The sequence below is a fragment of the Prunus mume genome, linkage group LG1 (assembly GCF_029339155.1).
Source record: "Prunus mume cultivar Tortuosa linkage group LG1, ASM2933915v1, whole genome shotgun sequence".
In the NCBI taxonomy this organism is placed as follows: Eukaryota; Viridiplantae; Streptophyta; class Magnoliopsida; order Rosales; family Rosaceae; genus Prunus; species Prunus mume.
Genome location: NC_142698.1, coordinates 30,710,813 through 30,723,038, shown reverse-complemented (window position 1 = coordinate 30,723,038; position 12,226 = coordinate 30,710,813). Strand labels below are relative to the sequence as shown.

The 12,226-nt window shown below is 36.4% G+C and overlaps 1 protein-coding gene across 2 annotated transcripts; it reads right to left on the bottom strand.

The window, feature by feature from the left end:
- Positions 1-1,784: 1,784 nt before the first annotated feature.
- Positions 1,785-11,438, bottom strand: LOC148921587 (uncharacterized). 2 transcript variants are annotated; one of them, XM_089043865.1, is made up of 16 exons: positions 11,302-11,438; positions 10,060-10,401; positions 8,957-9,200; positions 8,277-8,554; positions 7,921-8,091; positions 6,966-7,730; positions 6,769-6,863; positions 6,184-6,246; positions 5,966-6,054; positions 5,798-5,863; positions 5,005-5,634; positions 4,796-4,867; positions 4,581-4,651; positions 4,422-4,479; positions 2,859-3,123; positions 1,785-2,613 (listed from the first exon to the last, which is right to left on the bottom strand). In XM_089043865.1, the coding sequence occupies exons 2-16, from the start codon at positions 10,332-10,334 to the stop codon at positions 1,967-1,969; spliced, it is 3,789 nt and encodes a 1,262-aa protein (XP_088899991.1). In that variant the 5' UTR covers positions 10,335-10,401; positions 11,302-11,438; the 3' UTR covers positions 1,785-1,966. The 2 variants fall into 2 exon arrangements, with proteins under 2 accessions (XP_088899991.1, XP_088899992.1); XM_089043866.1 differs by having other exon boundaries at positions 8,963-9,200.
- Between the last annotated feature and the right edge of the window lie 788 nt (positions 11,439-12,226).

The window sequence follows — 12,226 nt, the reverse complement described above, 5'->3', positions numbered from 1 at the left end:
ATCCAAAAGGTGAAGCATTCATTAGGAAAAACTCATGTGTTTTGTAGGGTTAGAGCCCTTAACTGAGTATATATTATGTTAAACTTTCTCCTAGGGGGTCGACACTTGCCATGCATGCCCTCAACCACCCTATAGGTCTAGTCTTAAGAATGCATATGTTTGTTTTAATATGTCACGTACGTCGTATGAAATTATCTGTCATATCCTTAATATTTTCATAAGAAATACTACGATAAATTGATATATCATCTCCTTCGTATTTGAAAAGAAAAACACCTTACTGATATCCAACCCGATTGGGAAGTGTGAAGACTAATCTTCGTTAAGAGTCAAATACTTCATTTTAATGAGTAAACAAATTTGCATTCAAAATTGAGACTTGAATTATGCAGCAATGAATATTGGTTTTTAAATCATATCGTATATATTTATATATAAGAGTTTTTTTTGTCATTTGATTGATAAAGCTGACCTGATCTAGCATAAAACATGCATAAATATAAAGGGGGGCAAATGGTGGTAGACCAAATCCAATACTTCTTGCAATTGATTAACATTATCGTCTAACATTAATACTATTGACTTGTAGTTGGTGGATGGCGGTTTGTATTGTGCATATATTATATATGTATATAATATGTTTTGTGGTCAACTGTTTTAGCTATATATTAACAAAAGTAATAATAACCATACAGGGCATATTTGTTTATCCTAATGAGTTTTCAGGAAGAAACATACACAACAGTACAAATTTCCAACAACCCCTTCATCCATGACAGCTGATTTGATTAAGTGGGAAATTACAAAAAAATTATGAATCGGGTAACTTAAGAATAAGGGAATAAAGAATCGGATTAACTACTCCTTTTAGTTATCTAATTCCTAATTTTGAAGGTATTTAATTACGGATTTTAACATGGAAATAAAAAGATTTTATTCTCTTTCTTCGATTATAGTTTGATGAATAAACCATTTTCGATTTAGTTAATCTCTTGACTGATTTTTGTCAAAAGAATAGGTTCATGCTCCAGCTAGAAACTTGATTTGGATTTTGGGACCATTTCACGTCAAGTATCAATTATGTATCTAAACATGAAAATTAAAAATACTCGTATATGTATGTTTTCCACAATTTTGCCATGAGTCATGACACAATAGTGTGGCAGGCTGCCCTAGGCCTACGTCTAGTGTTGAAGGTGAATGACCAAGATGAATGAACAGAAACAAAGGCAATTACAGTTGGTTTGGGCCATTAAGACCACCTTGGCCCAACCATGCTCTTCTCAGAGAATTTAAAAGAAGAGCTTCATCACATCATGGTCCATTGTGAATGCTTTCTTCAAAACACCTCAACCATATACTTGCCAAAATGCTTTTATTCTATGTAAGTTATAACCATCCTACAAGCTGTCTGTCGAGACTTTGTAAGAAGAATTTCAGGAAATTTACAAATCATTTTATAAATCAGTGTAGCACGCACAATTAACTATCAAACGTCCACAATAATTGGATTCACTAGCTTAAAGTTTAACTAAGTATGAACTACCTATGCACATGCTGCAGGTTACGTCATTTGATCATGGCAATACGTCCGCCGCTTTACATTCAAGTTCGATACCCCTCTCTCTACATTAGACTAATTTAGAGTATCGCTTTGTCAAAAAAGTATAAACTACCTATCAATTAGTTTTAGTTTTAGTGTGCCTCCACATATATGATCACACATCACACTTTAGGAGGGGATATAAAGTGCTTGAACAATAAAAGAAATACACATCTAGGTATCACATTAAAAAATCTTCAATTACCTCGAAATTCATTGCGTAGAAAAAATTACAATGTGTAGTTAGGTGTGGTGTGGTGCATGCTCTGGCTATACTAACTTGGCTTCAATCTTAGAATTGGTTTTGGATTTTTGATATAACCACCAAAAGAGAACCGGGGTGAAATAAAAGTAAAAGCTGCCTTACATAAGCATCAAATCTGAGAGATCATCCATTGGTATTTCGAGACCAATGGAATCATGATCTTGCAGGCCGTCTTCATCAAAGTTCAACCATGAACTGAGATCTTGGTTCTCTTCCAGTGAATCTAATTCATGTAGTTGCAAATTTGCAATATCAGTGGGTTCATCTGCCTCTTTAGATGATGGCGGTGTAGGAGCATCACTCCGCAATGGTGGGCCCGTCCTACTTTTCTTATTGCTGGCATTAGGAACTGATTGACTTGATGAGTGAGTATTCTTTTGCTTGGATCTTCCTTTTGTTTTGCGTTCACTTCGGGAGCTGTCCAATGATGTGTTACCAACTCCACTAGGTGAAGTGTTTCTTAAGTTATCCAAGGTTTGGTCCTTACTTCTCTCACCTCTGTTTCCCTTCGCGTCGTGAACAGTGCTGTCAAGAGCTGAAGTTAGCCTTGAGGAAGCACTTCCAAGTCCAACAACATCAGTAATCAGCACTTCCCTCTTTCTGCCCTTGTTCAAGTTCGACATCGATCCATGCTTGGAAGAAGCTTGACCAGACGAGTCAATGACAGCATGAAGAACCCCTGATGAACCCCTGTCATGGTTATCACTAGGGGAATCATATCTCCCAAACGCACTGGATACTGCACCTGCAGAATCATGGAACAAATCTTGTATGGTTATTAACTTGGTACCCCACAACAATCATTGAATGACATTTTTATACGATATAGTTAAAAGATCTTTACCCTTACAACTTGAATCAGCTAAGAACACAAAAGGTGAGGTAAAGAATGATAAAAGAAAAAAGATATGCTCCTACATTAAATTCTCAACTTTCATGGATACATATTGATATCAGTAAACCAGCATTTACAGGTCTAAGTCGACATACCAGATCCTCTGACTTCCGCTTGATGGGAACCTTCATTGCATGTATTACTGGCAGTTCCAGAGCCAACACAGTCGATAGATTTTGCAGCATTGTTGCATGAAAGTTCAGAGAAGATAACATTCTGCAGTGCAGGATCAGTAAAGCAACTAATGCCCTTTTCTTCAAATTTTCGACATCTGGCAAGTGTGCGTTTGAGAAAACCCAATGCCACTTGTTTTGAAACCTTACGGACTGCACTTTTTGAACCACTGCTCCCACGGCAAGCCTGTAAACGTTAAGTTGATGGAAAATGTTCAGTAATCTATCATATGCCTTGGTTCATCATTAATCTGATTGCAAATTCACCTTACATATTACGATTATAGCAGACATAAGTATTCCTCATAAACATTCACATATAGTGGTACTACTCCACCCACATCTGTCTTCCAACTCCATCAATCAAAACACATCCACATCATAGACAATAATATTCGATCAAAGAGAACACCATGCCCATCTCTAATTATGCCTACTGAGAAACATGGTGTTGGCCAGTACACGCCTTGCCAGTGAGATAAATTGTAAGATGAAAGGGGAAAAAAGAAGGATTGCTCACTGTAAAGAGGACATAAGTTGCTTTGGGGGCTGTTTGTCAGTACTTGAAGTTATTTCCGAACGGAAAGGATGGTTATCTTCATTGTAGGGATGGGGACAAATTTGAAACAAAATGGGATGGGAGTAGCATCACTTATCCAGGATTGCAGAACCTCTAAAATTAACTGATACAATATGTTTGCACATGAAAGATAGTGCAAAGAATCATTGATAGCACAGTTAAGGACACGAGATACTCTTTTTTTTCTTTTTGGTCTATCAGAGCAATTCGCTCATGTTCAGGTTTTCTAACTAATATGATCAGCAAGATATCAGAAAATTATCCACTGCTCCCACATTAATTAATTAATTTGTTTGTTAAACAGAAGCAGGTGTTGACTAATTTGATGTGTGCCTAACTTCATCAAAGTCCATGTTTTACTTTGCTCACATCCGTGGATGAAGGCAGATTAAGCTCCAAAATACTATATTAGTGAATTTATGAGAAACAACCTAGGTTTAGTCGGTGATGGGAACACTACACATAACACTCAACACAGTGCATTCCACTCCTTAAATTAAAAAGAATCCCGCATTAACCTCTATATGGATTCTGGAATAGACACAGATACACACACTAATAACATAAAGATTGCTGTCCTTTCTTTTTTATCAATACATGCCTAGTTGTGGAAAGTGAAGTAATGGCAGGAAGAAGTGAATTCTAAAGAAACCTGCGCAAGTTCATGAATTTTTATCTAAGGACAAAGGCGCCCTAAGATAAGGGGAAGTTAAGAAGGATATGTTTTTTAGAGGATAAAAGCATGGCCATGAAAGGGTATCTTGTTCTATAATAGTACACAACAAACCCATAGGTACTAGTTTAATATCTTGATCAAGAAGCATATCAAAGGCCAAAATATTAAAGACAGATGAACAACTTAAAAATGAATAAATATAAAACCAAAAATGAAAGTAACCAATTACCAGTTGTTTCCTGTAAGCAATCTCAATAAGTTGATCCATTGCAACTAGTTCAATTCTCCTGGTATATGAAACGACATTAATCTAAAACATCACGACTGAACAAAGAAAATAACTTAAGTAGTACAATCAGTAAAATATCCACAGCCTTGTGAACCCTACCGTCTTTCTGCAGCTCTTTCTTTCTGAACAATTTTATCAATTTTTGCTAAGTGTTTCTTCTTCGTCGCAATCTATTAGTTATGTAAAAGAGATGTAAGAAATGGAAAACAGGAAGGTCAATGGAAAATAAGAGGATAGTCATTATGAAAATTCACTATGCATAGATACTGTGATGCATATAGCCTGTACAAACAGAATATTTAAGAAAATGCAACCTGTTGATGCAGCCCTTGCTTGAGTCCCATTATATCTTGATTAATCACTTCTTCTCCTTCTGTAAGATCCGGCTGGAGCAAGGCACCCACCAAAAAAAAAAAAATGGGGAGAAAGGTAAGAAGTATAGACAAAACCACCAAAAAATAACTGGAATAAATTTTTTCCAGGAAGGTAATATTAAGGACCAATGTCTGAGATGAGTGCTTACCAATGTCTCCGGACATAAACCAATACTCTGCAACTCCAGGAGGAGCCTGTCATCCAGGCACATCAACTGATATTGGCTCTCTGAGGAAGGCAAGTCAGTAGTCTTGAGTTCCCTAGGTTGCAGATGACCAAGATCAGTTGGACATATTTCACAGGCATGCCCCACATCAGAATGTGAAACGTCCTCATCTGCCTGCCACTGTTCATGGTTGTGTACAGAACTGGGCATGCTTCTATTTCTAAATGTATTAGTTGCAGCACTTCTATCACAAGAAAGTCTGTCCAGCAAGCTATTTTTCTGAGTCTGAAAATCTCCTTGCGACTCAACTTCAGATTCTATCCTGTCCCAATCTTTGGGTTCAACGTCAATCTGATTACATGAACCACAATGAGAATCATCACTCGCACACCGTAGGTGCAAATTTTTCCCTTCACTATGATGGTACAGTTCTTCACTTTCATCTTCTTCAATTAAAGCAGAAAGAACTCTTTGGTATAATGGAGTAGCCTTTTCCAACCTTCTCATGTCAAAATTTTCACATAAAGCATCAGTCTTTGATGAATCTTGATTAAAATGGTTCCCTTGTCTTTCCCCAGAACAATTAGGGAATTCTCTATGCATAAAAACACCCTGCAAGAATTAGTTCACAACTAATCAATATCCACACACAAAAAGTTAAAACTTATTTACTATCCTTTCCTCTCTTGAGTTTAGTTTTGTGAAGATATGAAAATAAAATGAAATGCATAAAAACAAATGAAAGTTCACAAGAACTAATGGCTAACTGTATTACCGAAACATTATATTCATCACCAAACATCTGAGACAAACTCTCACCAAGCTCCTCTGCAAAACTTAGCTGATCCATCCAATATCAAAAAACGGGAAGAGGAAAAATTTGTAAGTGTCTGACCCAAGAATACTCATTAAATTTAGATGCATCAGGGGACCCATTTAATACCTGCCGCTGTAAGTAGGATATGTCCTCTGAGCTGAGAGAACCAAAAACTGATTCCATTTTTTTCCAAAATGGGCCAGAACTTGCAACTTCTGCAGAAACCAGGCAGAACTTTAGTGACAAATGCATGGATGTGTAACAGAAATATGCTGCTTTTGTAGAGAACTGTTAAACTTTGTGTGTGCGTGTGTGTTTGTGCACTAAAAGGTCAAGAAGCATACTACTGGCATTCCGAGCAGAATTGGCAGCCATATACAGTTCTTCATGATCATCATCAGATTCACCTGATAAGGATATGACAATACATATTAAAAAGTAATATTCCCAAATTCTACATCTAAGGCCTTCTAATACAAGTATTTCCACAATATTTCATAGTAGACTTGGTTAAATAAAACATGCATGCTAACAAACCAAACACATATAAAACAGAAAATGAAAATAACGAAAAAGATATTTTTTTAAATAGACACAGTATAATTAACATTGAAAAGTAAAATAACAAAAACTTCTCCCTAAAGACATGGAACCTCTACAGGACAACAAGCAAGTGTTTTATTCTCCAACATTTCACATCCTTCAAAAAAGAATTTGAGGAGGAGGACTTTGAAGAACTTTTGATGCCAAAAGGCCATCAATATCAGTTAACTTAAAAAAAATCTAGTGTATTCCATGCAAAACTGAAATATCAATTCCAGATCCACAATGTTTATTAAAAGCCCATCAATCAGTTAACTTTGAAGAACTTTAGATGCCATAAGGAATTTGAAATTAACCTAGCTGAAGTTGCATTATTTTAACACTACCTGTGAAATCGGGTGAGTCATTATATGTTATTGGCCCAACACGAGTTGACCCCTTGCGATCTTTCAGCTTTTTCGAGGGTGGACGACCTGTTTTACTAAAAGACCATAAAGTATGATTAGATTTCAGTCAATACACTCAATTCATTGACGCAATAGTCAACAATACCAATGGGGCAGATAAAAAACAGTTTAGATACCTTCTATTCTTATCGGACATAGGTTTCATCCCTTGAAGAGGCTTTGTGGTTGGTAAATTCTCTGGTTTCTCCATAACTGGAGGAATCCCAGGCCTTGTCAAAGATGGACCTCTTCCACTTCTTCCTTGCCTTCGCACACCATCTCCAATGTCATTAGTTGGTGATTTATTCTTCTTAATGGACAGTAAGTGATCCCCAACTTTTTCATCTGCAGCTAAGGCAATGTCACCACGGTCCATTCCCTTCTCTTTCAACTTTTTTTCCCCAGCTCCCGATTCTTCACTTCCAGATAACCCGTATGGAGATGAAACATTCTGAAGTTCTCTTTTAGATTTCGTGGAATGATTATCTAAACTGCTTGTAACTTGTGAACCCTTGGTCCCAACATTAGAAGTTCTAGCACTAAAATCAGAAGTTGCAGCACCTTGATAGGAAACCTGAGCCTCAGCATTGTTTGTTACAGGAGAAACTAAATTTGTTCTCCTCGTGCGAGAGCTTTTATGCGGTCTCTGACCAACCCACTGGGCCATAGGATGAACAGAAGAACCATTCGATGTTGCACACTTTTGATTATTCATCACACTTGCTGCTTGGACTTTGTTTTGACCAGTAGGCTGTTCCAAACCTTGAAAAGCTCCAGACGAAGGGTGAACATTAGGGGATGAGTCTATATTCGTGACGGAACCAGTTCGTGGTGCCCTAGAAACCTTTCCTTTTATCACAGGATTAGGACTTCCTGCACGGTTATCCTCCTGAGGATTTAGCCTGAGGCACAGATTCACAAACAAATTAACAGTCTCATTTAACCACAAAAGTGAATTTTGAAATCCCAGTGTCAAGGTTATCAGGCGCAAACTGGTTGTCTTTAATCCAACAACTTCAAATGACTTTGAAACTCTACTAGATATTGTAAAAATCATAGTATGAATAAGATAACTCAGAATGAAATACATACTTAATGTTTCCTTTCAACACAACCCTCTGCTCTAATACAGCTGAACGGTCTTTTGGAACAGGAGCACTTTCCAGCTCATTCTTGAGTACTGTACAGGTACTAAGATTAGAAGGTTCAAAAGATGGTTCCACCAACTTATTGATTCCACCAACTCCAAGTGAAGCTTTTAGTCTGCAACATATCAAAACCTAAGTAATCATACTTACCGAAAGTATCTCTATGCTCATTAAGTAATCATACTAAAGATATCATGAATGAACACTAAGAAAGTGTGAACCTTAAGCAGAATTACACAAATTAGAAAATTCATTTTGATAGACAAATATATGTATATAATATATATATTATATGAATACCTGAAACCTTGAGCATCACATATGCGTAGCTTAGAATCACCACTCAGCTTTGGATGTGTAGCTCGTTTTATATCCCGTTCACCACCTATAATTCTATTACTCACTGCTCCCACCGAACGTTTCTTTTTTATTTTGTGATCCAACCCTTCACCTCCAGCAAGCAATCTGCGGGTCTTTTCTTCAATCCTAGCAGAAGCCCCACTAACAGCCTGAAGCTTATTTTCGTCCTTGTCTATGGTCACCTGCTGCCTTGAGGTGGCAGCTGACCTAACATCTGCCTGGTAGCATTTAGAGAATGCGTACATCTTAGAAAGAAGCTTGCATTGATCACTTCAAGAAGCATGAAAGTAAATATTGAACTAAAAGAAAAGCTGCAAACAATCTAAATGCCTGAAAACTCGCCAATCAATTTACTATAAAATTCTGATCCAAAAGTAGGCTTGATCAAAACTTCTCTTTTATTGTACTTGTCTGTGGTTTTTTCCTTGAAGTATAAAGACTAAAGTAGGTTTATTTTGACTGCATAATGAAGCTACAGAAGAGTAACATTAAGAAAATCCAAGATAAATCTATTTTTGCATAATGAAGCATTGGATGCCATTTCAAAATAAATCTATATTTGTTAAGCCACAGGTACCAAGATTAAATTGAAAGAATTACAATTACTTCAGAATACAAACCCGCACATCAGCCACTGACGTCCGAACGCGTTTATTGAACCCAACGCTCTTGGCCCTGTCTTCCAATCTTTGAGTCATATTTTCTTGAGGGTTTTTATGAATTTGACTTCCCAATTTCACTAAGTTTGCTCCATTGGACCTCTCACTCGATGAAAGATCGCTTCTCTGTCTCTTCTTTGAACTCAAAGCTTCTCTGTACTTATCCAATTTGAAAATGGATTCACGCAACATTTTTGCTCTGTCCCTGGTAGAAAAAAGCATGTTGTTAATATATGTCACGCAAATTCTAGTGAGTGCTCCATTAAGAGAAGATTACATCGACTACAATCTTACCATTGCAACAAGGCGCATTTGTATAGAAGTTGATACGAAAAGCGTAAGGCGGACGCTTTGCCACAAAATGTACTCTATTTGAACGAGGCTTAAACCTCTTTTGTGCTGCAGGTTTATTTTTTTATATTATGATAGACTTTGAGAGTTGTTAGGAGACTTTGTATTATTTAGGTGTTTTACTAATGCTCTAACTGCTTTAGATAGGAGACTTTGTATTGTCTAGGTGTTTTACTTATGCTCTAACTTCTTTAGATAGAATTTGAGAGTTGTTAGGATACTTCGTATTCTCTGCTGTAATTATCTACATAATCAACTGCACCCCAAACTCCTCACGTCTTAAACAAAACCACCGACACCAGCAGCCATATTCCAACCCTAAATCCCTAGAAGTTCATCAATCTAGCAAAAACCCATGAGATTAGCTTCAATATAATTAAGTTTGATTGTGATTTTTTTTTTTCTGGATAAAGCGAGATTGGGGGTGGGGGGGAGGGGGGATTCGAACATCTCTCTCTCTCTCGTGTTGTTATCTCTAACTTAACTTTAAAGTCAGGTGTTCAAAGTATCAATGGAGATGATTTACTAAAGTTGTACCATTAAAAACCGGCACCGCGATTTGCATGATCAAATGCTCCTTTCGATTCAAATTTAATGAACCACCAAGATCCTTAATTACTTTTGACACATTAACAACAGCTTCAAAGATGAAGAATTTTGTTGAGAAAACTGTCATAGTGAGAAGTAGTTGCTGTAGGGTGAATGGACTTTACCTGGCCTTTCTGGACGCATCTTGCACGCTTTCCTTGAAGTGCTTTAGCTCCTCTGTTGCCACCGGTGGTGGAGGTTTCGGATGGGCAACTCCAAAAGAATGGTCATCCGATATACTACCATGAGGAAAGCCCAAAACCCTTCTAAGTTCTCCCGAGCGTGTATATTTTTGATTGCCTAAGGTAATGGGCTCCAAAGGCAAACACTGGGGCAAAGGAGGCATAGCTGATGATAGTGTTGCACTACCCCGGTTTACATTATTCCCAGAATTTAGCATTAGTCTCTCAGTTGCCTAATTGGGCAGCTTCTGAAACTGTCCAAAATCAACTTGAATTTGTTTGTACCTGTCATCACATAATGACCAACAAAAAGAGTAAGTTTCCTTTCAAGTACTTGCCTGCGTTATTCTGCAGTGAACTAAAATATGTGCTAAAAAAAAGTACAAAATACTAAAGAAATACAAAATACTAAAGAAAACTTCTATTGGACAGGCATATAATGCCCTGCCGCTAGACCCAAAATTCCCACCTGAGAGAACCAAGAATACAAGCTCAATTGAGCCTCAAACAGTTATTTGAACTAGTAGGGCATTATTTGAACTAGTAGGACAGTTATTTGAATACTTACATTTATCAGCTAATGCAAAAATATGTTTTTTTTTCTTTCCCATGCTTTCTGACCAACCAAACAGGACGATTGCCTTATTGGACATCAACCCTCATTGCCCTTGATTACATCTTTGAATTAAATTTTAAAGTTTGCACAAACCATCTATGACCATCCCATAAATAACTCTAAAAGTAAGAATACCAAATTTTGAACTTATGAAGTTTTCATAATTTCCCAAAAAAAAAAAGAAAAAAAGAAATTTAAACATTATAAAATAAAAGTCCGTAGAACTACGCCCAAACCCTTTTTGGCTCGGAATTTCAAATTTCTTACAGCTAAAACAGCATAAGAATAAATAAATAAATAACTACAGAATTTCCTTTCAAATTTTCGCTTTATTTTTGCCCTGCATTACCCAGGTTTTCCAGCAACCAACCATACTTGAAACTTCAAATAATAACTAAGAAAGAAAAAAAAATTAGCATGCCCCAAAAACCTGCGAAGCCCTAAAGTTGAGCCAACTTTGTTTTAGAAGAAAGAGAGGAAATTCTAGGGTTTGGGCTAAAATTCATGCGAAATTTGAATGAAAGAACATAAAATGAGGGAAATTTGAAAAGCAAGGGTTTGAACAGTACCTGAGATTCAAGCAAGTCAAGCTCAGATCAAACCCGCAAACGGAGACCCAAGAACGACGTAATAAAAGCGGGAGAGATCAAGTCCAGCTGTATATATACATTCTACACAGATTCAATATACGCACACGTAATAAAAGCGTATCTTTCTTTTTTGTTTTTGGACCAACTTACGTAAAACCCCAGTTTCGTTAATAACTTGAGAAAATACGAAGGAAGTACATGGAATGTTTAGTGAAACTTTAGGAGATTTTCACTTTAATTAATTATCTACTGTTTTGGGAACCAAAAAGAAATTGAGGCAACTAATTGCATAGGTGGTTTGATTGGTTTAGGGTGATATAATGCGCACTAAAGCGGATGTGGGTTAATTGGGCGATGCAGTGTGCTCGCCCTCTTACATTCGAGTTCAATCCTCATCTCGTACACTAGAGTAGTTTGAAATACTATGTTGTCAAAAAATACATACTAATAAAAATTGTTACTTAAAAATGTTATTAATTATTGAAATATAACTTAATACATCATAGTTTTTAGTTATAATGATTTACATCTATTTTTTTTAGAGTTTTCATACCGACATTCCTTGAGATTTTTTGCTTTTTCAAAAAATTTCAATGTCGTTTTAAATTATTTTCACAAAATCCTTTGCGTTAATTTTTCGTCCACAAATTGTTGATGTCTTGGTGCCATCAAAAATTTTCAAATAACAAAATTAACCTCAAAGATTAGACCTTAAGGGATGTGTGTGCAATCTAATCTTTGAGGCTAAATTTGTCCTTTTCTGAAATTATATTGGTGATATCAATTTTTGGACTGAAATTTGAAGGGTTTTTATGAAATAATTTTGAAATCTCAAGAGATGTTAGTGTAATTTTATAAATTATACACCAGTCTATGTATCTCTTAGTTTATTGCATTCAATCGA